The 23,365-nt window shown below is 36.2% G+C and overlaps 2 protein-coding genes across 25 annotated transcripts; one reads left to right on the top strand and one right to left on the bottom strand.

Moving 5' to 3' along the window:
* Nucleotides 1–11,714, top strand: LOC18435710 (transcription factor MYB3R-4). 24 transcript variants are annotated; one of them, XR_016045474.1, is made up of 11 exons: nucleotides 1–108; nucleotides 208–343; nucleotides 1,242–1,452; nucleotides 2,259–2,313; nucleotides 3,159–3,216; nucleotides 4,088–4,168; nucleotides 4,456–4,550; nucleotides 4,689–4,792; nucleotides 4,921–4,985; nucleotides 5,789–5,917; nucleotides 6,822–8,060. XR_016045474.1 is itself a non-coding variant. In XM_088853174.1 (10 exons), coding segments are annotated over exons 8-10 (453 nt in total). In that variant the 5' UTR covers nucleotides 1–108; nucleotides 208–343; nucleotides 1,242–1,452; nucleotides 2,259–2,293; nucleotides 3,159–3,216; nucleotides 4,456–4,550; nucleotides 4,689–4,792; nucleotides 4,921–4,983; the 3' UTR covers nucleotides 7,144–8,060. The 24 variants fall into 22 exon arrangements, 16 of the variants coding, with proteins under 16 accessions (XP_088709300.1, XP_088709291.1, XP_088709292.1 ...); XM_088853174.1 differs by lacking the exon at nucleotides 4,088–4,168 and having other exon boundaries at nucleotides 2,259–2,293; XM_088853165.1 differs by lacking the exon at nucleotides 4,921–4,985.
* A 102-nt stretch (nucleotides 11,715–11,816) lies between these two features.
* On the bottom strand, nucleotides 11,817–21,965 carry LOC18435708 (PH-response transcription factor). Its single transcript, XM_011625602.3, has 10 exons — nucleotides 20,982–21,965; nucleotides 17,200–17,268; nucleotides 15,293–15,349; nucleotides 15,071–15,146; nucleotides 14,844–14,948; nucleotides 14,631–14,741; nucleotides 14,250–14,528; nucleotides 12,973–13,015; nucleotides 12,604–12,682; nucleotides 11,817–12,105 (listed from the first exon to the last, which is right to left on the bottom strand). The coding sequence occupies exons 1-10, from the start codon at nucleotides 21,240–21,242 to the stop codon at nucleotides 12,013–12,015; spliced, it is 1,173 nt and encodes a 390-aa protein (XP_011623904.1). The 5' UTR covers nucleotides 21,243–21,965; the 3' UTR covers nucleotides 11,817–12,012.
* Between the last annotated feature and the right edge of the window lie 1,400 nt (nucleotides 21,966–23,365).

The raw sequence follows: 23,365 nt of genomic DNA, 5'->3' as shown, positions 1-23,365 counted from the left end.
AAGCATAATTCAAAATTCAAACTCTCTATCTCTAAGGCTCTCTTTCTCTCATGAAATTAGGGCAAATTCCGAAGTTGAACGAGAGCATTTGCAGCTGTACGAATTGAGGTTTTTCATCAAGAGTTTTGCAATTCAAATTGCGTCGATTTACTGCATTTTCTTGTTTTTTTTTTTCTGGTTACATTTTCTTAAGGATATTTTCGGCAGGCTTTTCTTGGAGTTCATTTGTTTTACTGGCGATAAGGTCAGTTGCTGGTTTGGCTCTGATTAATTTTCATTATTTTGTGAGGTTTTTGTTTGGGTTAGTGGTATCTGAGAAGAAACTGGAGGGGGATTTTCTTAGGTGAGTCTCTGACTTCATTTGTGGTTCATTTGTTTGCTTTTAATGGCCTCTATGCTAGGGATTTAGGCTAGATTTTCTGATTATTGAACATTTAGGTTTTAGTTGGTTGAATTGGCATTCGGTGCCTTTGCAGACAATGAGGCTAGATTCAAACTCTCTATCTCTAAGTGCCTTGGCTGCTCTGTCACTTACTAAAAGTTTTCCAGCTGCGAATTTCTTGAAGTTTAGGTTGGTGTTTGTGGTATATTAGAAGGATATTGTAGGGGATTAGCAAGTTTTATACTTGAGCAGATCATTGATGATCAGTGGTTTAAAAGAAACACTCAATTTGGGACTTTCTAAGTTACCAAGCCCTAGTTAGGTCTGACAGACTTGGTTGATTCCTCAAATAATAATAAAATATTGAACTGTTCATACACGGCTGGTTCCCATGGGTTCTGTACCTAGCAGCTTTGCAGCAGCTTTTCCGAGTCATAGTAACTCGGGTGAGTCCCAATGGAACTTGCCGAGTTTTATTTTACTGTTGATGACGATTAGGTCAAAATTGGCTGATGTGGTTTCTGGCCCATTTGTAGATGAAGGGCAGTTCATGGTTTGAAATTTTATTTTAATCATCAAATAGCTTCTCATTAGTAATGCTAGCATATCACAATGTTAATATCCAAGCAACAAGAAGATGTGATGGTAGCATATCATAGTGGTAGCATTTTTATATGGTTTCAATTTGAAATTTGTTTGGTCGTAGTTAGTACTTGCATCGGGATTCTAGCATCTGAGAAGAAACTTGCAAAGCTTAGTTTGTAAATGGTTGACATGAGTTTCCTTTCCTCTATTTTTCAATAATATTTTATCAAATTTTCATTTTGTGGCTCCATTTGTTAAGTCATAATTATTGCAGTTATTCTAGAATTTGATAATGTTTTGGAGGCATACTTTGGAGTGAGAGTGATTTTTGGGATATATGGATGCACTTTGCACTTGAGAAGTGATGGTCGGTGTTAGGACAAAGAGGAATGCTACCATGGAGAGTAGGAGAAATCAAGTCACTACTCTGGCCCTTCTGATGGGTGCAGTGAGACTACAAACAATCTGCAGTTAAATTCACAGGGGTAAGTTTTGAATAGTTTACTGCTATGATAGGAGATGGAGATAATATGCACTCTATTCTTTTTTAGTGAATCTCTTTGTTTTTTTTTGTTGTTTGTTAAAAATTGGATTTAAATGGGCTGGAACAATGTTCCACTGTATATACATTACTAGCAAGAGGCATGCGATGCATGTGTCTTTTGCTAAAGCTTGGATTTAAAAGGGCTGGAACAATGTTCCACTGTATATACATTACTAGCAGGAGGCATGCGATGCATGTTTCAATTATTGTGATTATAATCACAAAAAGTTTGCACTGCATTTTCTTTCCGAAAAGAAAAATCTTTGAAATTTGGGGATTACATTAGGTTTCCAATAAAATTAATTATTGAAATGGGAGAGAATCTCTTTTTACTAGATATAGTTTGGAAATTTTTTTTTCAAAAGGCGAAGTATTTATAATTTATTGAAGGAGAGTTTCCTTGGGAACTGTCCAAGTATTGCCAATTCTGAAGGTTTTACTGTTAATTTTTTAATACATAGCCAAATTGAGTTGCCCAAATCAAACTTCCCTAACGAATCCTAACCCAAGTCGTTGCTTTAAAACTTCGGTTGAGTTATTGATGATTGTTATTACCTTTGGAACTAAAAGACCAGGTGAAGAGTGATGTCAACATTGATAAACTAGGTCCTTGCTACTGTTTTGGGTCGGTTTCACCTTTATTATATACTAGAAGCATATATTTTGATAACAATTTTCTTTTTAAGTTTGCACATTGTAGCCAACATAAGGAAGTGTACATGATATTTGTATATGATGTCATTGTAGGAGGATGAGTGGTCCTGCGAAATGTTCGACTTACGGTGGGTGGATGCCTAAAGAGGTCATTAGCAGTGGTTATTACATACTTCTTTCTCCTTTTTAGCTTGCTTCTGTTCATTTAATATTACATTCGTAAAGATTACTTGGCGTATTTATGAAATGCATACAGATCTTGATGTATCATTTTTCTGTGTTTGCATACTTGACAGATCTGTGCAGTCTAATTTAAGTTTTATAAAGTTACGTTCCTTACATGAATTCTTATTTTTATGAGAATCCTCATATTCAGTGTTGTTGATCTTAATGCCCTTGCTCAATTGGAAGGTACTTTGCAAACTTGAGGTTGCACGTTCTAGCCCTCTTGTCACCAAGAAAGAGAAAACGCTCACCAATTCTATATCTGACAAATTAGTGCCCCTTCCTTTCTTGATAATCAAATAACAAATATATCCATCAAATGTAAACATAGGCTTCAATATCAAATATTTTTGACTGACTTGGAGAACATTGATACTAAAATTGGATTAAATTGATGCCTTCAAATCTATCTTTTGTATTTTTAGCTTTTTAAGAAACCTTCTTCTATTGCGTGTTCAAGGCTAGGACAAATTGCCATATTTCATAATGTTTGCTTTCCTTTGTAGGAGTTCTAGTCATTGCAATTATTTGGATTTTGGCATGCTCAAGATAAGTTTCAAATATTCTCATTCCTTATGGAGGCTTCTGCCTCTATTTGTAGTGGTTGTGGTGTTTAACAGTTTTTCTACTATATATTTATTTTTTGCTTGGTCCTGGGGCATGCTATGGATTTTGGTTGATTGTATTGCTGCTTTTCTTGTGTTTAGTGGTATACTAACATTGATATGCAATGGAATTTTTCTTGATTAATTTGAACTATGATTGCAGAATGAAATATTGAGGAAAGCTGTTCACTGCTATAACGGCAGGCAGTGGAAAGAGATAGGTAACCTGGTGAATATATTTTATTTTGGTTTTGTATCTCTGAATGTTTGCTAGAAAGTATTGGTTACAACTATTTGATGTTATAATTTTGAAAATTATACCTGGATTATTTTGCTTTATTCACATTTCCCAATATTTTCTTAGCCATACTTAGTTTGCCTACATCATTGTTTAAAAAAAAAACGGATAGGTGGGGTGGAGCGGCTACACACTTATCCCGATCCTAAATGGCTGGATCAGTGATATGGCAAAAAAAAGAAAAAAAAATCCAAGAAAAATAGGTTGGAAGTTTATGCTATTGGAGACCCAGGACCAGGAGGGGTTCGAACCTCCAACCCAGTACTTTCTAGCTGCACACTTTGGCCAAATAAGTGACTTCCATTATATGATATAAGTTTTATGTACTAATTACTATATGAAATATATGGAACCATCTATTCCAACCAGGAACTGGCAAGGTACCTACTGATTCCTGATCCATATCTGTGTGTTTTTTATTACTGCCTTGCATCGACCATATGTGCTTTACAATCTATTTCTTTCAAGGCAAGTCTCTTCATTTCTTTTCACAATGAAAACATTGTAAAAATTGTTTTGGCTTTTGAAATCTAGGATTGATTATATAAAGAATTATTACTGATAGTGGCCAATAAATCCGACATGTAATTGTTAGTGGCAAGGATCTAATTTCAAGATGGCACCATTACATTTCTTTTTCTGAGAAATGTAACACATAACTTGAGTGCAAGGCCTTTTGGATACCATTTTGCATGTTGGGGAGTGTCGTCACTGTCTGTTCCAGATGCTGGAATAGGCTAGTGGATCTCTCAGTTACTGGGTGAAACCTGAGGGGGACTTTTAATGTATTCCAGGATGTTGTTTGCATCTGACATGGATGGCCATCATTACTCGTCAGCTTCTCAGCATCCCTCTCTATGCAGCAATGCAGCACGGTGTGCACCATTTCAATTGAAGATCATCATCACCATTTTAATTAAAGATAAAATATGTTAATCTTCTTCTGATGTGGACTGGTTTTGATTTTTTTCGCGTGGTCCATAGTTTTCAGTTTTTAGTCGTTGGGTTTTATAAATTTTAAGAGTTACTTTTTCATATTTCTTGCGACCTTGCGTGTCCTGATAAACATTTTTAAACATATGTTGAAACCCTTATTCATGGTGGTATGCTATTATCTGGGTGTATAATTTGGATGTTTTGTTTTGCATTTTTACTTTGCCAGATACCTTTTTTACCTATCGCACCGAGGTCCAATGCTATCATAGGTGGCACAAGGTTTTAAATCCTGATCTTGTGAAAGGGCAATGGTCAAAAGAAGTAAGCTGCCTCTCCTTGATACACACTATGTGGTTCTATGGACCTTTTTGCTTTTTAAAATTTTTGAATGTGGGAAATTTGTGGGCTTTGAGGTGTTGCATCTTCATTGTATTTGATTGATTATGACAATTTTTGTAGGGGGATGACATGATTATTGAGCTTGTCCTGCAACATGGGGCCAAAAATTGGTCAACCATTGCACAAGCATTACTTGGATGGAATGGAAAGCAGTGTCGTGAAAGGTAAGATCTAAATATTGTTTCTTGGCCGCTCTTCCCGATATTCAATGGAATCCCTGTATCTTGGATGGAATGGAAAGCAGTGTCGTGAAAGGTAAGATCTAAATATTGTTTCTTGGCCGTTCTTCCAGATATTCAATGGAATCGCTGTATCATTGAAATAGCGCAGTGCAAGTCCTGCCCCAGTCTCAAAGATGTATGCTACACTAATCATTCGCTCAATAAGAACAATTATTAGAATTCGTAAAGTCTATTGATTGCTTTTTGGAATACGTGGAGGCTTACTGACAAATTTGAGACTTGGGCTACAATATATTTGGTTGGATATGTTTTGCCGGTCATGGAAGTTTGATTGGAGGAAGCATAATTTCAAATGAGAAGTTTTTTGATGGCTTTGTTTGTCAATTTGTCCAATTGTAAAAGTAGCTACTAAGTGGTGGTTTGTTGACCACGGATCTTTACTGCAATAAGACACGTTTCCAAATGCTGCCTAAACAATCTCACCGCTTGTAACTGGAATATGCTGATTTTGGCTCATGGATTGGATTTGTAGGACTCCAACTTTTTTTTCTGTAGCATAATATGCATTGAAGCTAGTATTGATTTTCTGTTGTCAAAGAAGCAAATCATCTTTTTAGAGTATTTTGTAATTCTTCATAGTTTAGCTGAGAGGTAGGGCTTGACCACTTCTTAGTAGTAATTAAAAACCGTATCTATTTTGACCATTATTTATTTTGGTCCCCAGGGGTTATAGGCTTCTGAATCTCGGTCTACGTTATATATAGTTTCATTGCTATATTTTGTGTTTTCTCTAATCCATGGTTTTCCTTGAAATAATTCTTGTAGTAGTGCTTTTTTCTTTCATATTCATTGAGGTTCACTCTTGATGGTTTGCGGAATAGTAGCATTTCATAATGCCTTATTGTTTTTGGGATCCTTGGTCATGCATGTATTTGTAAGATGGTTTATTCATTCTTGTGAATTATGTCAATTTCGTAGGTGGCACAATCATTTGAATCCTGCAATACACAAAGAGGCATGGACTCCACATGAGGAGTTGGCACTAATCCGTGCTCATCAACAGCATGGAAACAAGTGGGTGAAGTTGGCAAAATTCTTACCTGGAAGGTATGTTTTTAATCTTTGACATGTGGCATCACAAGGCAATGGTTTACTCTTTGTTTTGACTTCCTTCACTGCATTGGGTAAAAAAAACTTAGTGCATTCCTTAGTTGTTATCATTATTGTTTTTGTTTGAATCATTCCCATGAATCTTTTATGGTCTCATGATCTATTGCACTCGTGTCAAATGTGAACCTTTCAGAGCAGCTGGCATTTTTAAAAAAATGTTTTGTTTGCATGCCTTTTCAGGTCTCAGATTTGTATTTTGTTTATGTTTCCTGTGTGATGTGAGTAATTGCTGTTAGCTACTGGCATCACCTAGCTAGCATTTTTGGGAGAAGATAGTGAGGGAATGGGAAAAGGGACCTTTTTTACATCAGTAATTGCATAGGGAGTATAAAGTTTTATAGTGGGAACAACTACCTATGCTCAAGGATCCTATAGAACTAAGGTTTCAGGCAATTGTATATAACTGATTTTTTTTGATACTCATCATGAAATATGATAATGATACAACATTGTTGTATGCTGTTGTCCCTTCTTAATATAACTGTTATGAAATCCTCCTCCTCATGGGGAATCCAATGCCCCATATCCGTGTCTGACGCTTACACACATACCCGTGTCCATACAACATAATCTGTGCGCACCAAATCACATATATTGTTTTGATGCGTAGATGTGTCCTATGTGAATTTGTACATACATGTACATGTCTTTTTGTCATTCAACACTGTATCTAGGAAGAAATGGTGTTGTCATTTCTTTCTTTTCTCCATGTTGTGTTGCTTCCTTTTCTGGAATCTGGATCTACTCACAATGCTAGCTTTGTGCTTCTTGTCATACTTAAGAAAATTTTGAGCTATCTTCTATCTGATTCCTTACTACATATAAGCAATTTGGTACTCAGGACCAACAATGCAATCAAGAATAATTGGAACAGCTCCTTGAAAAAGAAGCTAGCTTCATATGCGGGTTCTGGTTTACTTGGTCAGTTTCCGGGTTATCTCTTATGGACCCAGCTATCCCATGTGTCGCATCTTTCTCTTCTACATGGAATCAACCAACCGTGGGGGATGACAGTCTCAAGGATGGAGTTGGAATGGATCATATGTCAGAATGTAGTCAAGAATCAGTTTCAGTTGGGTGCTTCCAATCTGAACATTGTGGCTGATACATCTGTTCCAGCCATTCACGATGCATCGGAGTTGAAGCTAACAAGAAGGATGTAGCTGAGTATCTTGCATCACCATGTTCAAAGGATTATTATGTACCTGCCTTGAGCGATGTAGCTGCTATTAGAAGTCAGTTTCCTGAGATCAAAGGAGTGCTTGGAGGGTGCAAAATATCTGACCTCATTGATTTTTACATTTACATGATTGCATAGGTCTGGCAGTCTTCAACATCCACTGCACGTTGAGCTTGTGAAACTGACGCTCGTGCACGGAGTGACACAAACATGTCAAATTTGGTATCAGATGATAACTTACAACACATTCTTGTGGCATTGATGAAAATCATACACCACATTCTGAAAATTTGGATTCTGAAGCTGTCTTATGAGCAGTCTCGTATTCCAACTTTGGACCTCCCCAATTGTGATCTGGAAGCATGTGATGGTGACCCCCAACAAGCATATAGCCATCTTGGTATTCGGCAGCAAATAATGTTCTATTCGCTAGATTGTTCTACGCCTTATTGCCTATGGGATTCTCCTTGTGAGGGAAGTCTAGATGCTTATTTGAAGAATGCGGCTAAAAGCTTTGGTTCTAGGCCTTCCATTTTAAAGAAACGGCCACGCGATCCTTGACCTACCCAATATTCTATCCGTTATTTTCTGGCTGTATTATCTTTAACACCTATGCTGGAAGTAAAGTGTGACAAGGAGGCAGTGAGGGAGTTATACAAAAAAAGTGACTCAATGGTCACGTATTCCCCCATTTTATTTCATTTTGTGAATTGTCGACACTGGCATGGCATGAGAAACTGTAAAGCATTTTTTTGGACTATTGAGGTTTTTGTATAGGCACCTGGTTGTGGGTTGCCTATTTTTTGTATACTGCCATTACTTGTATTACTCCATTGCTAAATATATAACAGTTAACAAAAGAAAAAAAATAAAAGAAAGAATACACCAAGTTTTATTTCATACGATCATACCACTTCTGCTGCTGCTGCTTTCCGTAGGTGGGTATTGAATTTTAATTGCACTTTGACTAACCAATGTTTTTAAAAATGTAATAAGTTTTTGTGTGTAGTGAGTTTGACGACAGCGTGGCTTTGATCCCGGACGATTACTTGGTTCCTGCAAGCCCTAGTATGGTAAGCTTGTCTTGTTGGATTACTTCCCATTTAATAAACCTTAAGATTTTGGAGTGTAAGCTAAGATTGTCCATTTCATGGACAATGTGACTGATGATTTATAGTGAACCAATACGGCTCACGTAGCAACTTAAATTGTCTGGTTCCTGTATGATTTAGGCAAGCATGATGCAACTTGCGAAATGTAGCAATTTAGTTGTTGTATTAGGTTTCAGATTTATTGAATATCGGGGACTCTGACACTTTGCAGAAGTACAGTACATGGTAAGGTATCTAATATCTACTAGGCAAGCTTTCTGTACTTCTCCTATTGTATAAAACTTATATTCTTTCCCCTATCCAACCGTCAATTCTGAATGGAGGGCTGAGATGGCTCCCATCACAATGTCACGCCTCTACACTATTTTATTTTTAATTTTTTACTACAAAATATTTTTGTACCAAATTTTGGGCATCCATTCCTCTCTTAAACTTGCCTGTAAAAAACTATAAAATAAATATTCCCAATAAAATAAAATAACCAAAATGTCTTTGAAAGTTTCAGGGGTATTTTGGTTATTGTATTTTATCAAAAATATTTTTTTAATATTGTTTTTAGGTGCACCTCTTTGAGATGATGGCACATACCAAATTTCATATTCATATAATTCGTAGAAAAAAATTAAAAATAAAATACTGAGGCGTCAAATCTTAGATCAAACGGTCAGTGGCTTACTTGATTTAAATTGGACTGGATGGGGGGAAGTATAGATCTTCCATACAGTAGGGGAAGTACAATAACCTTTCCCATGTCTACTTTGGAGTAGAAATATAGAATATTATATCGAATTTTTAGAGCTGTTATTTCATGATTGACTACTTATGAGGGTCCATTAACTATTCTCCATGATGTTGTGGGCTTCTCTAATACATTTGTAAATGCTCTGTTTTAGGCTGCTGTCTGGTGGTGAAGCGGACAAATGGGAATTTGAAATTGTTTATTCTATTTATCATGATTAACATCAGAAATTAATGGTGTATTAGTTAACAAAGAAGCAAGCAAAAAAATATTGAAACAAGAAAGATAAACTGGAGTCTAGTGACTGATATGGCATGGTGAATGTTGTGGTGGTTATATACATGAAGGGTGTGGTTTTGTATAAGGTTGCAACCTTAAACAATGCGTTCCTCCAAATTTTATTATAAATATAATTTTGGTTTAAAAAATTCATATGATGGCTTGAGAATCTATTTTTATCTCTAAATATAAAATCTTAAACTCCAAAAATGGTTCAAATCAAGTAGATCTATAAACCTTGAGAATCTTGAAAATGGATGGTCTAGATAATTTGTTGCAAGATACTCTATTTTTAAGACTCAAAATTCTTTTTTTCTTTTCATATTCATATATTGAGATGATCAATTAGAGGATTTTCCAACATCAAAACAACCTTCTATAATGGATTCTTGAGGTGCACTTTAATTTTAGAATTTAAAGTTGCAACCTTATATAAATTTTTTCCATACATGAATTGAAGCTGGACAACATTATGGTCTCGTGACTTTGGAAAACTTAAATCCCCCCAAAAGAGGGTTTTCATGTTATCATTGTCTTTAAACGTTCTGATCAATGTTATCAAATGCTAGATTTGAACTCAATGCACTGGGGGCGGGGGGTGGTCTGATGCGCATGGGTGCATCACTAATGATGTGGTCATTAAATTTTAAAAAAATTACAAAAAGATAAGAACACAAAGAATGACATGAATATGTGCTTTATATGATAGAAGGCCTTGTTTAGTCAGCCTGATAATGAGCAATCGAGACATTTTCTATTTCTATTCTCTAATGCGATAAACATGTAAAACAATTTCATCGAATGCAAATGTCAACTGGCCTGTCACAACACAACATTGAAACCAAAAGATTTAAGGAAACATAAAAAAAAGATGTGGTTACCATTTCAGTTAATAATTTTACACATGCTTCACCAAAGCAAAGGCCACAACTGGCTTGGTATCACATGCACATGCACACACATGTGCATCCGCACTCAGAACATGGATTTAAGTGGATTCACTCAGAAGGGTATACCAAGTTCTCACTCCCTCCCCCTTTCTCTTCTCTTTATAGTTTATACCATGTTCCCTTGTTCGCTCTCCTCTCTATACCATGCTCTTTCTCTCAGTGCTTGGACCGAAGAGATATGACAAATTGCAGAATTGCCGCAGATGCCAGGGGGCCAGGGTTGCCAAGGGAGCAAACATCAAAATTGAACTCGATGGTCCCTATTTCCGGTGACCTCCAAAGGGATGCTGGAGATATCCTCATGACCCTCAGATGAAGTAATGTCTGCAGCTGTTGATGAAGGTCTGAGAAGGAGTAATTGGTGAAGGTTAGGGATAGCGGCAGATTCACAAGTCCTACTATTCCTTTCAATCCAGATAACCCGTAGTGTTGCAGCAATGGAGGCAATCCATAACAGTTTCCCAGCTCTGTTCCAAGGGGTGTGAGTGTAAGACGAGAATAGTAGCGGAATACTGGGGGGTGACCCACAGCCAACTGAAGAGCATGAGTACATCAGTCCAAAGGGCCATTGCCACTTCACAATGTAGAAAAAGATGTTGATTTGTCTATTGAGCTTTGCAGCACATGATACGACGGTTGGGCAGCAGTAACCCCCTCCGTTGAAGATGATCAAGGGTTAAGGCTCTCTCATGGGGGCTATTCAGGTAAAGAACTGGATCTTTGGAGGTAAAAAAGAATTAGCTGCAATGGGATAGGGTGTGAGGGGATCAGGGGGAATGAAGTCAAGCTGTGGTAAAAGGAAGAGAACGTGAAATCTCCAGATGGAGAAGGGGACCAAACAATCTTGTCCTCTCCTATGGGTGATAAGAAAACCAAGTGAAGCTTTGCTGAGAAGGCCAGGAAGTGGTTATATTCGTGATCAGCAAGGGGCCTTCTGAAATTCGGGTTCCATATATTGAGTGGATAGGGCCAGTGATGCTTTCGACCACAGTGGAGGGAGGGTTGCGATCTAACAGGAAGAGGGATGGAAATTGCTCCTTGAGAGGTGATCAACCTACCCATATGTTGTGCCAAAACAAAACTCTTGAGCCATATCTGGGTATAAAATGAATGTGATTAAGAATCAGTGGGCGGCAATGCAAGATGGACCTCTAGAAGCCGGAAATATTGCCTCCCACTTTGCAGGAAGGCAGCCATTCATGGTCACCGCTGCTATACTTGCAGTGGATCACCTGCCACCACAAATGGTTGGTTTGGGTAGCAAAACGCCACCACCACTTACCCAACAAAGCTAAATTTGTACTCTGGAGATCTTGGATTCCTATACCCCCTTTAGCTTTAGGTTGGCAAACTTTGGCCAATTTGACAAGATGAAACTTGTGACAATATGATCAAATTCTTATCCTTAGCAGCAAACCCTTCACTTTCTTTTTCTTTTGTTGATATGAGCAAAACTCCACTATTCATGGTCAAAGGAGTATTATACATTCCTCCCGCCCCCCCCCCCCCCTTCTCTCTCTCTTTCTCTCTCTCTCTCTGATGTCTGGATTGAAGAGAATGCGTATCATGCCACAAATTTTAAAGAACAACAATAACATTACTACAAAATTATTGCAAAGACTTTTGTTGAATAAATAAATTAATACAATTATGGAGGAAAGATTGAAAGCTTTAAATATTCATCATCGCTTTTTACTATGGAGAATAAAAATAACTCAAACTATGGATAAAATAGGGTGATATTACTAGTTCAAATGAAGAAGGCAGTTACTCTACTGGACATTCCTGCTGATTAATCCCTCAAATACGATGTAAAGGTCCTTGTTATCAGGTCCGAATATCTCATCTGCTTTGCGTAGTGTTTCCTGTATTGAAAAATATAATGATTCAAACAAAATCCAACTTATAACAGGGAAGTTAAAGAGTTTAATAACTGCACATCTTACAGGCCACTTCACTTGTGTTGAAGTTTGAGAGAGAGAGAGATAGGGTTGACAATTTACCCAGTCCGGATCCAAAACCCAAAATTGGATCCTATCCAGATCCAGACGTGGATCCAAAATTCAGAAAGTAAATCGGATTTGGATTTGACCCGTTTTTAAATAATATATGTATAAATATATACATACGTTATAATCCATATATTTATTAATTTATATATATAATATATATAATTAATTTAACTTTTATAATTATCTTTTGACTTTATAATATACAAAATTGCAACTGATCCGGATCTGGATCTAAATTCGAATATTCTGGATCTAGATCTAGATTGGATCCAGATCTGGATCTGGTCCCGATCCGAAAAATTCTCAGCCCGAGAGAGAGAGAGAGAGAGAGAGAGAGAGAGAGAGAGAGACCTCTCTTGATTGTTTGTGAGAGTTCAGTTCCTTCACATTGGCTAAGAATGCACCAAACTGTTCATAAGATAATCGACTCCTGGAAACAGGTCAACAATTTCATTATAGCAGGTATAGATCATTAAGGATGCAGCAAACCACAATAAAGAACCTGTGAATTCACCGGAGGAAAAGGAGAATCTAGAATATACATAGCATATATATTATATGATCCATAGAAGGTGAACAGCACGGACCATAGACCATGTGAAATAAACAAATGGGCCAAGTTTGCAGGATGCTAGCCTTTACAATGGGTTCGGACTTCGGACACTTTGATAAATTTATAAAGGAAAAAAAGCATTAGTTTCCAGTTGTCCATGAAAATACCTGACTTGACGAAAGAATTCCTTCCCATCGACTCGTGCACGTGCTGAAACAGATTATAACCATTAACTTGATAGTGAAAACCTTGAAGCAAATTTTCAACCTTCTAGAAATTCTTAGAACATGCTTTACCATTTCAGATTTTTTTGACTGTTAACAACATTATCCTCTATTTTTTACTTTGCCAATTTCAGGCACTTCAGAATAATCAATTGCCATAATGTTATAGATGCATCATCTAACATTTCATTATATTTCTATTACTTTTGTTTTTGTTTTTATTTCATATACACTACAATTAGATAGAGTTAAATCAGGTCATCAATGCAGGGTTGTCATACCAAGCCCAACTTGAAAATGCTGAGACCATAAAAGATATAATTTGCAATGCGCCATTGGGTATCATCATACATTTGATTTTAATGCATTTAAATTTGGCCACATTACTGAATTTTGCATGATAATTTTGAATAAGATGGCCAACATTCCCTCATCAATCAGTAAGTTCTTAAAATAAAATGTGATTGCCATCAAGCAGACTACCCTCAAACCAATAAATAAAATCCATTTGTCATTAAGCAAGCTATCCTTGACCCAAAAAGTATAAGCATGTACGAGGGACAAGTGGAACATAAAAATTTGCATGTAAAGGTGACTAGCTGAGGGAGCAGAAAGCAATCAGTTGTTTGACTCGAATTTAAATTCAATATTGCACATGAAGAACACGGTAATAATCCAATATGTCCAAGGGATGAACTATAACCCACAGTTGTTTATTGAGGGCTCTGAAGATATCTACCTAAGTAACAAGCACAATCAGCACGATCAAAAAATGAAATAGAATGCATTTGGCAGTAATAGTAAAAAAAAGAAGTTTTGCATAATACAATTTTGGTAGAGAAGGCACAATAGTTCGCACTATATGGCGGATTCCACACTTGCATTTGCATAGCTCTAGTTCAAAGCATCCAATCCACTATGTTCTATTTGAAGGATGCAAAATATGTTGCCCCCGATGGACTCAAAGGTTAACCATCTGGAAGTTGTTAAGAGTCATTAAGAATTGCTTTTTTTGTAAGTGTTGATGAGATGCACCATTGAGAATTCTACTACAAATAGGCACACTTAAGAATCTAAATGACATGCTTTCCTGATTCAAATTTATGTGAAACTATTGATTAAGAAATTAAAAGTGAAACGTTTAAGAAGCATTGACATAATGAAATAACTAACAATGAGGAATGTCTCAATGATGGCTATAATATATTCTTGGAACAAACCTGTATGTGATCCTGATTCAGGAGAACCTGAAGTAGTAGTGGTATGGCTGGTAGGCATTGACGAAAAAATTGAAGATCTATCATCAAATATGGCCCTTGAAGTTGACACTGAAATTGAATGTCGCTGTGGTGTTGTTGGTTTCGACGATATGGTAGGAGAAACTGAGGCTGAAACTCGAGGGGGAGATCCTGGAGGAGTAAGCCTTGGTGTGCCACCTGGAGTAAGCCTTCCACCTTGGGATGCCAATGAAAGTCCACGGGATAAACTATACCTTGTTGCTGCCAATTATAAAACTTTTTATAAGCCAGTAAAATGTAGTAAAACATGAAATGTATAAATTTTAATAGAAGGAAGCAATTCTCTATCGTAAATATGCATACAATCTGGTTCAACTGAAGCTGAAACTCGAGGGGGAGATCCTGGAGGAGTGAGCCTTGGTGTGCCACCTTGGGATGCAAATGAAAATTGACGGGAAGAACTATACCTTGTTGCTGCCAATTATAAATTTTTTTATAAGCCAGTAAAATGTAGTAAACCTTCAAATGTATAAATTTGAATAGAACCAAGCAATTCTCTATTGTAAGTATGCATACAATCTGGTTCAGTTGAACTTCCATCCTCTGAAGCTGAATTTCCAGTGTCCGAGACCTGAGTTTGCAATTCAGATGGCTTCAGAAGTTGCAAACCCGCATCATCCTCTGTTAAATACCGCACATCGATTGAAATGAACTTTTTTTGGGAGAGAAGTTAGAAATGAAATGAGGTTTATTGTTCATAGTTGGCACATGGATAGAGAAAAACCATGGACAAAAACAATTACCTCCTAGGAGTGATCGGGATGAAATGTTGTTTGGATCTGGTATTTTTTTTTCAGATACCTGGGCAGCTCCAGTTTGCTGTGAAAAGGAATATCCATATTAAAGCAGTTGTATTGTTTCCTTGGCTTTTCACTAAGCACAGGCCATTTTAATCCAAAACTAATTTCAACGCCTCCAAATGAGAGATTAACAAGAATACAGAACTACAATCTTGAAATGCTTACAGAGGGCTCTTCTTCCTCTTGAAGGGATTGCATGAGAGTCTTTTTGAAGATCTCCAACTGCAAATATACAAAGTTCAATGCTTACAAGAAGCACAGACAATAGATGCTGCAAAAGAAAAGTCTGTAGATTTATGAAAGCACTTGTAAGGTTATCCTTGAAGTTATTTATAATGATGATATTCTTGCCAGAAAGAATGTTTTCCATGACTTGGTTACAAAACAAGTTCTTACAAACAGAAAAGCATATTCCTAGAATCATGATAAATGGTTTTGAAGATTAAGAAACTTAAACAAACCTGCTAAGTTTTTGAGAGATATGAATCTGCAAATTATGCTGATTACAATGAAAACCAAACCAAATAATAAGGCCCCAATATCTTCTTTCATTTTAGAGTAAGTTTTTGAGCTGTGCGGGTCAACATTTTCAATCCTTTTCGTGATGACACCACCAAATAAGGATAAGGTTTTTTGAAGAAGGCTAGACTCCTCCATGATAATTTTATATTATTTGGAGTAACATAGAGGTGGAAGAATCAAGTACATAGTGGATAACATGACCGAAGAAAATTTTCTCAACGGGAAAACATAGAAGAGGCATGAGGAATAAACACCAAGTCTAATAAATGATGGGCATGGTTATGTTAACAAGTAAAATACCAACAAAAAGACAATGTCCAAGCAATGTGGTCTATGAGAATGCATTGGTTGAAACCCAACTTCATTAAAATCCTTAGAGAAGTTTCAGCGACAAAGAAACTCTTGATTAAGTAGTAAAGCAGAACTCGACCACAAGGATGAAATGAACCACGAGCCAGGCTATGGTAAAGGCAAAGCTATCAGGTAAAAAGGCCAATATAAGGAAACACAATTTTTTTTAGTATGGGAAAATAGTATAAAATAATTCAAAATTGCTGCATCTGAGTTCTCTAAATGGTCCATATGCATTTAAGGCAATCTTGAATTTCTGTCTAGCTTACAGATAGTAAGCTGCCGACTGGGAATTAGTGTTATTAGAACTGAACAGAACCAACCGATCCGACCTGTTGGATCGTCATCCAGACCACCAACTGGTTTGGTCCAATAAAAACCTGGATCTGGAGAAAAACCATCCTTAAATGTAATTTATAAAAGATTTTTGATATATTTTATGGCTTTGATTGGTCCAATCAATTTGGTGCTCAGTTGAACTGCCAATTGAACCAGAAAGAACACTTTTCTATTTTGTTGTCTAGTCAACTTCTGATAACGCTGATTGGAACCCAACATATTCAAATGACAAATAGTGAACTTCTAGATGGTGAATGCTGTTAACTTATAGATTGCAAATGCTGTTATCATTACCAGCCATGGTAGTGAAGCCATTATGAAAGGGCTTTAATTACCTCTCAAATACTTCCTTAGATTTGAAGTTGCTGGTCTTCCAATGGCTATTCTCTTTTTCAGAAAAAATCTTATTGCGCAATCACACCATCAATATTGAAATATAAACAAGAAAAGTTAACAAGAAGAGTCTAAAATTCTAAAGTGTGAGTCACTCATGTTCTTGGTGTGTCAGCATGGGCCACAAACCACAAACATGCATGTCCTTATTTAGATAATACAATCAATATAATAGTAAATTGTGCACTTCATCAATTGTGCAATAACCATGCCTTTCCAAGAATAAAAGAACAAAAGGTTTCCCTATTCTTTAGTTCAATGATATGATAATTCCATGATTCCATCTGTATTTTTTTTCCGACATTTTTTGACCAGAGTCGAGCTTTGTCAGAAATTTTTCTTTAACTAGGATCAAAAGTTCCATGAAATATTCTTGCCTATAGAACATTTCAATAATTGAGATGACAAAAGAAAAAGAGAAACAAATGATAGAATCACAATCATAAAGGTCTTAAGAATCAGCTTACCTTGGCCACATCTCGATTGAGCTTGTTTACATTATTAGACAATGAAATGTTTTGCTCAGCTAGCTTCTCCTGTACAAACAACAGTAATATGGGAAACCAAATTTGACTGTCAAGCCCACAGCTGTTTGTATGTTTCTTTAATCCAATAAAATATCACTAAAATAGTCTCATCGATGAGGTCAAATCAACCAATCCATCGACAAAGCCGTTACCTTAGAACATTTCACTCAAATATCCCTTAAACTATCCCATAAAAAATACCCAAAATGCCTCAATTATGAATTAGATATCCTCATCAAACAGGGGCATTTTGATACTTTTGCCCACTTAAGTGCCATAGATGGAGTAAATACCATTGCTTATTCCATGTTTCAAATCAGAACCATGTCTTTCCATTATCTTTTGTTTTGAGTTTGCAAATCCAAAACTCACTGGGTCATTTAGATAAGGGATCGTCTATAGAGCAACAATTTGTCTTTTGTACATGGAAGTTTGTTGGATGAGTGTGGCCACTAAAGGCCTTACGTGTGCTTGTAAAATGAAATGATATTGTAGAACATGAATTCAGTGGGAGTGTGCTCCCTTGTGGACCATACTAAGCAAACGTTGTTTGCTGATACTAGATTGTGCTTGACGTGTTGGGTCAGTCTAGTTGGGAAAAACCCATGTTTCATGGGCTATGAGAATTGTACTAATGATGGTTATATGGGTTATCCCTTGATGAGGCTGGAGTATGCCTAGATGAGTGAGCCGATGGACTATGTGAGCCTTATGTGTGATGGAGGCCTTGAGGGACGGGGCCAAATACTCATCATTTGTTCCATCACACGACATGAACATTGATAGCTATTTTTGGAAAAACGTACCACCTTTTAAGATGAATCGTGTGTATGTGTAAGAGATACCCCCTGTGTACCATCAAGCCATGGATTACATCAAGGTCAGGATGACCTTGGCGTTTTGTCTCCTAGAGGACCTGAAATCCATATATTGGGACTACGACCCCTTGCCCATTAACATGACTTTGGTGACCCACTAATGATCCCCTGCATAGACTGTGGGTCATGAGCAACACTAGGTCGATTTGAGAAAGCATGCGTGGTTCGTAGTTCGCTGTTGGACATGGAGTGCCCCAGTTGATATTTGTTCCTAAACCATATGGATCATTTTCCCATCAAGGTTTATTGATTTTATTTATATTTTATTATATTTGATTTTTAGAATTATTTTTTGAATTTGTCTAAATCTATGGATATTTTATTTATCAAATTTGGATTTATAAAAATAGAGATATTGATTTTATAATAATTTAAATATTCAAATAATAATTTTGTGCTTTTTCAAAAATATGAAATAAATTAAATATGCATGGGAGGCCCAATAGGTCTTTTGGGTCCACCATTGCATGGCCACCATGGGTGGCACGCCCCACCTATAGCAACTTTCCTATTTGGTGTTCAAGCTTGAAGCTTGAGAGAAGGTTTTGTGTTGTTTTGAAAAGTTTGAAACCTTGAGGAATGTTTGATTAATATATTGAAATGTATGAGAATGATTATGCTTGAAATAAGAAATGATAATATTATGATATATTTATTTCTTATTTGAATTAATTGATGAGAAAATGATTTAGGAAGTGGGGGATAATGGTCTAACACCTTCCATAAGTTGTCGATGGCCTATCTATGGAATAGAGAGCTCAGATCCCTCACCCACAAGTTACCCAAGATCAATGGGTCATATTCAATCTCATGTGAGTGGCAAGCCGAGAAAAACCCTAAAAAACCCTAATCTTGATCAAGCACTATAAAAAAGGATTGTCGCTACCCAAAATCTCTACACCTTATCTTTTTATCTCTTTCTTAACCTACCAAAGGGGGCACACCCGACTTAGAAACTCTATCTCTCTCAAAACTCTCTCTCTTCTCTCATGAAAGCTAAGGGGGGGCACGCACCTCTCATGCTCTCTTGACTTCTTCTCTCTCCCATCTAAGAAAGTTTCTCTTAAGATAGCCATATGAGGCACACCACTCTCTCATCTCATGGTGGCTCTCTTTACTCTCTCACGGTTACTCTCTCACGATCTCTCAGATTATAGGGTTATGATAGAAAAGAGAGCATCTCTCTCTCAAACTAGGTTGTTAAGGGGATTCACCTAAGGTTTGAGTTTGTGATCAAATGGATTCATGTTCCATTGGTGTGATTTGTCCAAACTTGCTTTCTTGGTTGAGATTGAAGGCTGACCATTAGATTTCGCACCATCAAAAGGTGGTGACTAGGTCTGGAGTGTAAGAACCCCGGTTGAGGTAAGCTCTGGCACCTTCTTTTGTTTTTTCCATATTTATTTATTATATCTTTTATTCCAAGCATAGATTGTGCCTTTTCTTTATTAATGAAAAATGTGGTTTTCAATGGCTTAAAGTTCTTGAGATCCTATTTGATTATTTTATTTTATTTTATTTGAAGTTGTTATATTGTAAAATGACTTCTTGTGAGTGATCTAAACCGTGAAGATAAAAAAATAATTAATATATATATATGGTATATACTCTAGCTAGATCTCATTTGTCCTTCTTTCAAGGTCACAATCACTTATACTCATTAGATATGTCAAATGGGATGGCTTGGGGTGAATCACGAAGCAAGCAAATTTTTTTTTTTTTTAGAACTTTGTGTCTATTCAATGACACTCGTACAGCCATCCATTTTGAAATTTAAGAGATAAGAATGATTGTGACCTCTATATTCAAAAAAATAAATGATCCGGTTTCTATGTGGCCAAGCCCGCACATATAGAAATGCAAGCCTCTTAATAAACCTATTTTTGAGATGGATTTTAAGACTTAATTTTTAAGTACATGTAATCTCTAACATGGAGATCATGCATATGAAAATATAAATAAATTAAAAATTAAAATAATCATTCTAATAAGAAAATATTTGTACCGTTTCTATTGTTTTTAGATGGAGCGGATGCTTTATACTTCTGGATCGCATATGTAGAAATGCAATCCAGTTCACTTGAAACAATTTTCCAAAAATAAATGGTCTCTTTGTAGACAATCCTGATAGGTAATTTGACTCAACTTACATTATAAGCTAAAATTATCAAAAAAATAAATAAAAAATGTGCCCAATTTTTTGCAAAAATATTTGAGTTAGTTCATTAAAATGAACTTACTAAAGCAACCATTTTGTAGTTGTTGTTGGTTGTTTTGACCAGTTTGCTCAGTTTTTGAGGTAGTTTCTAATGTGAATAAAAGTTTGAGAGGAAAATGCAATTACTAAAAGGGAGGAGCGTGTTTTCGGGAGAGGCCAATTGTGAAAGATCCAGTTTTTTTACTTTCTATCCACAAAAAAAAAAAAAGTTTTTTTTTTAATTTATTTATAAAAATACAAAACTACTCCTGGTTTAATATAAAAAATCGACACCTTTTTAAGTAATTGCCATGTCTAAAACTTACCCCGGGGTCGATCCCTTTCCCGGAACTGAGATCAGATGAGGCCACAGAGTCTCTCTCTATCTAAAATCTCTCTCTCAGCCCCTGAACTCCTCTCTCTCTCTCTCCACAGAAACCATTACGAGAGAGAGAAGGCCCATGGCCCAAAATTCTCCCATCACAATTCTTAACACGTTTACCACTCAATTCGATGAAGTAAAATCCCTACTCAAAGAGCTCTTAATTCAAACTTTCAGAGTTCAGTCAAAATCCATAACAAAAAGATCCCGCAAAAGCAACTTAGTTACCAATGAAAGAAGGAAAAGCTAGTAAAAAAAACCATACCTTTTCTTCCAGGGCCTTCGCAAGCTTCTCACTGCTCTCTTCCAGTGCCACTTCCAACTTCTCAATGTTCTCTTGGAGTTGGGTGATGACTTCTTCTCTCTCCTGGACTGCCTCTCGGAGCGTCACCATGTCATCCTCGAGCTTCGCAATCCGCGTCGACAGTGCTGTTGACGTTATCCTCCGCGCCACGTCCAGCTGCTCGTAAGGGTCTGCCGGGAGCACAGCCCGCAGCGCCTCTGGCAGCTCGAACTCCGGGGCCATTTCTCAGCTCAGCCCAAAGCCAATTTGCTCGAAGAATTTCACAGAGCACAAACCATTGCTCAATAAATGATTCCAGATCAATGGTTTCTCCTCTCTCTATCGTTCTATGAACAAGGTTTTCTCATTCTCTGTATCCTTTTGCATGGAAAATGTTCTCTCTTTCACTGTTTTGTATTGTGGGTTACATGCATCGGTGGCTGGAATTTGAGTGAGTGTGGTGTGGAGTGTGTGGCCACAGACGGATAGCAAGCGAGTCTGTGGACAATTTGTCTTTGTTCCGTGAGATAAAAGCCAAAAAGTTTCATGCTCTTGCAGGAGCATAGAGTATATATCCTGCTTTTGCTCCATAGGTAAAATTTTGGAAAATTTATAGATATCCCTGTACTTTCTCATGCAATGCCCCTCCCTCGATACTTTTTTTTTATACCACACTATTATTTTTGTACTGGGCCACATGTGTGGTCATCACATTTTGGGAGAGAAAAAAAAGTAGATTAAAATGAAGGTATTTTGATTCAAAAAAAATTAAGCTTTCTTACTTTTGGGGTAGATGCAAGAATAAATAAATAAAAAAGACTACCTTAAACATATAGTTTGTGTGAGGAAGCACCTCGGCCCCCATATTATGGGGACCAACTTCAAAAAGAAATAAATAAATTTCAAATGCTTTTATGATGTTCTAATACTAAGCAAAGATTGTCCAATTTTCACATGGTTAGATCCAAGCGTTTAGCAACTCAAAATCCAAATAATGTAGGTTGAAAAATACTAATCCAGTTACTCTAAAGAAGATTCCAAATTTTAGATGGAAAAGTTCCTCCTAAGTAGGTTTTTTCCCCGAGGTAGGATATCTACATTGTGCACCTACGGAATCACAATAGGAGAGTACAAAGAGCATGCCTCGCTACGAGGTGATATGGAAATTGAGGGCTAGATCGATTCTCATGTGAGATAATTGGGAGGTTCAGATATTTCCACGATATATGTATCATTTAATGGATTTTAATTCTAGCATGGATCGATGACTTTGGAACCATTGGATTGATTCAATGCTGAAAAATTATTTTGATTATACTCCCATTTTGGAGGTCTTTTTGTTTTTAAAAGTGTAATTCTTTTAGCCAGGTAATTGTTTTTGGAAAATGTAGAGAAACTTAAAGAAATTTAGAAATAAAACATAACATATGATTTTTAATAAAATGTGGTTTGTATAAGGTGTCAATCTTGAACAATCAAATGCATACCTCTAATCTTGCTAAAAGATACAGTTTTGATGCTAAAATTTCTTATAATGACCTAAAAATCTGTTTTTACCCCTAGTTATGAAATTGAGATCTTCAGAAATGTTGTAGAATAAGCAAATCCATAAATACTTTAAAATAGACTTTCTAGATAAAATGCTATAAGACGTACTATTTTTAAGACTTGAGATTTTTTTTTTTTTTCATATTTACATATGTCGAGGTCAAGAAGATCAATTGTTTTCAATGTCAAAACAACCTTTATGCATAGAGTTTTTATACTTGCACCTCAGTTCTACAATAAAATGACACCTTATATAAACTACTTCCTTTTTAATATTACCTGTATTTAAATTAACTGTACATAAGATACAAATTTTTACTCGAAATTTGATCCATTATGTGCTTATCATTAGGTAAATGTGGCACAAACAATTCGAACTTAATTTTGTAATTTAGGAAAAATGGGAAGCCAAAATTTCTTAGTCGCACAATAGTACTACTCCATTTCTTAATCCCCTAAGACTATAAATAATTTAAAGTAATTGTCTTTTTAATAAATATGCTATAAATCATTTAATGGTTTTCTTTTTTTGAGTGATTATTTTTACTTACTAAGCCTATAGTAGAGTTCTAAATATTATTTCAAAAGGGCGCAGTTTGTATAGAGCCGACGCTCTAAACAATCAAAATAAAACGTACCTTTAAATAATGTTGAGAAATGTGGGTTCAATGCTGAAAGTCTTCGTGATAGCCTTAAAATATATTTTTATCTTTAATTATAAAATTTAAAGCTTCAAAAATAGTATAGATCAAGTAGATCCATGAAATTTGAAAATCTTGAAAATTGACGGTCCAAAAATACATTACAAGATGCACTAT

The sequence above is a fragment of the Amborella trichopoda genome, chromosome 12 (assembly GCF_054954075.1).
Source record: "Amborella trichopoda isolate Santa Cruz 75 chromosome 12, AtrichopodaSantaCruz75HAP2 v2.0, whole genome shotgun sequence".
NCBI classification, from domain to species: domain Eukaryota; kingdom Viridiplantae; phylum Streptophyta; class Magnoliopsida; order Amborellales; family Amborellaceae; genus Amborella; species Amborella trichopoda.
Note: the sequence above shows the minus strand (reverse complement) of the source record. Positions and strands in the feature narration are given on the sequence as shown.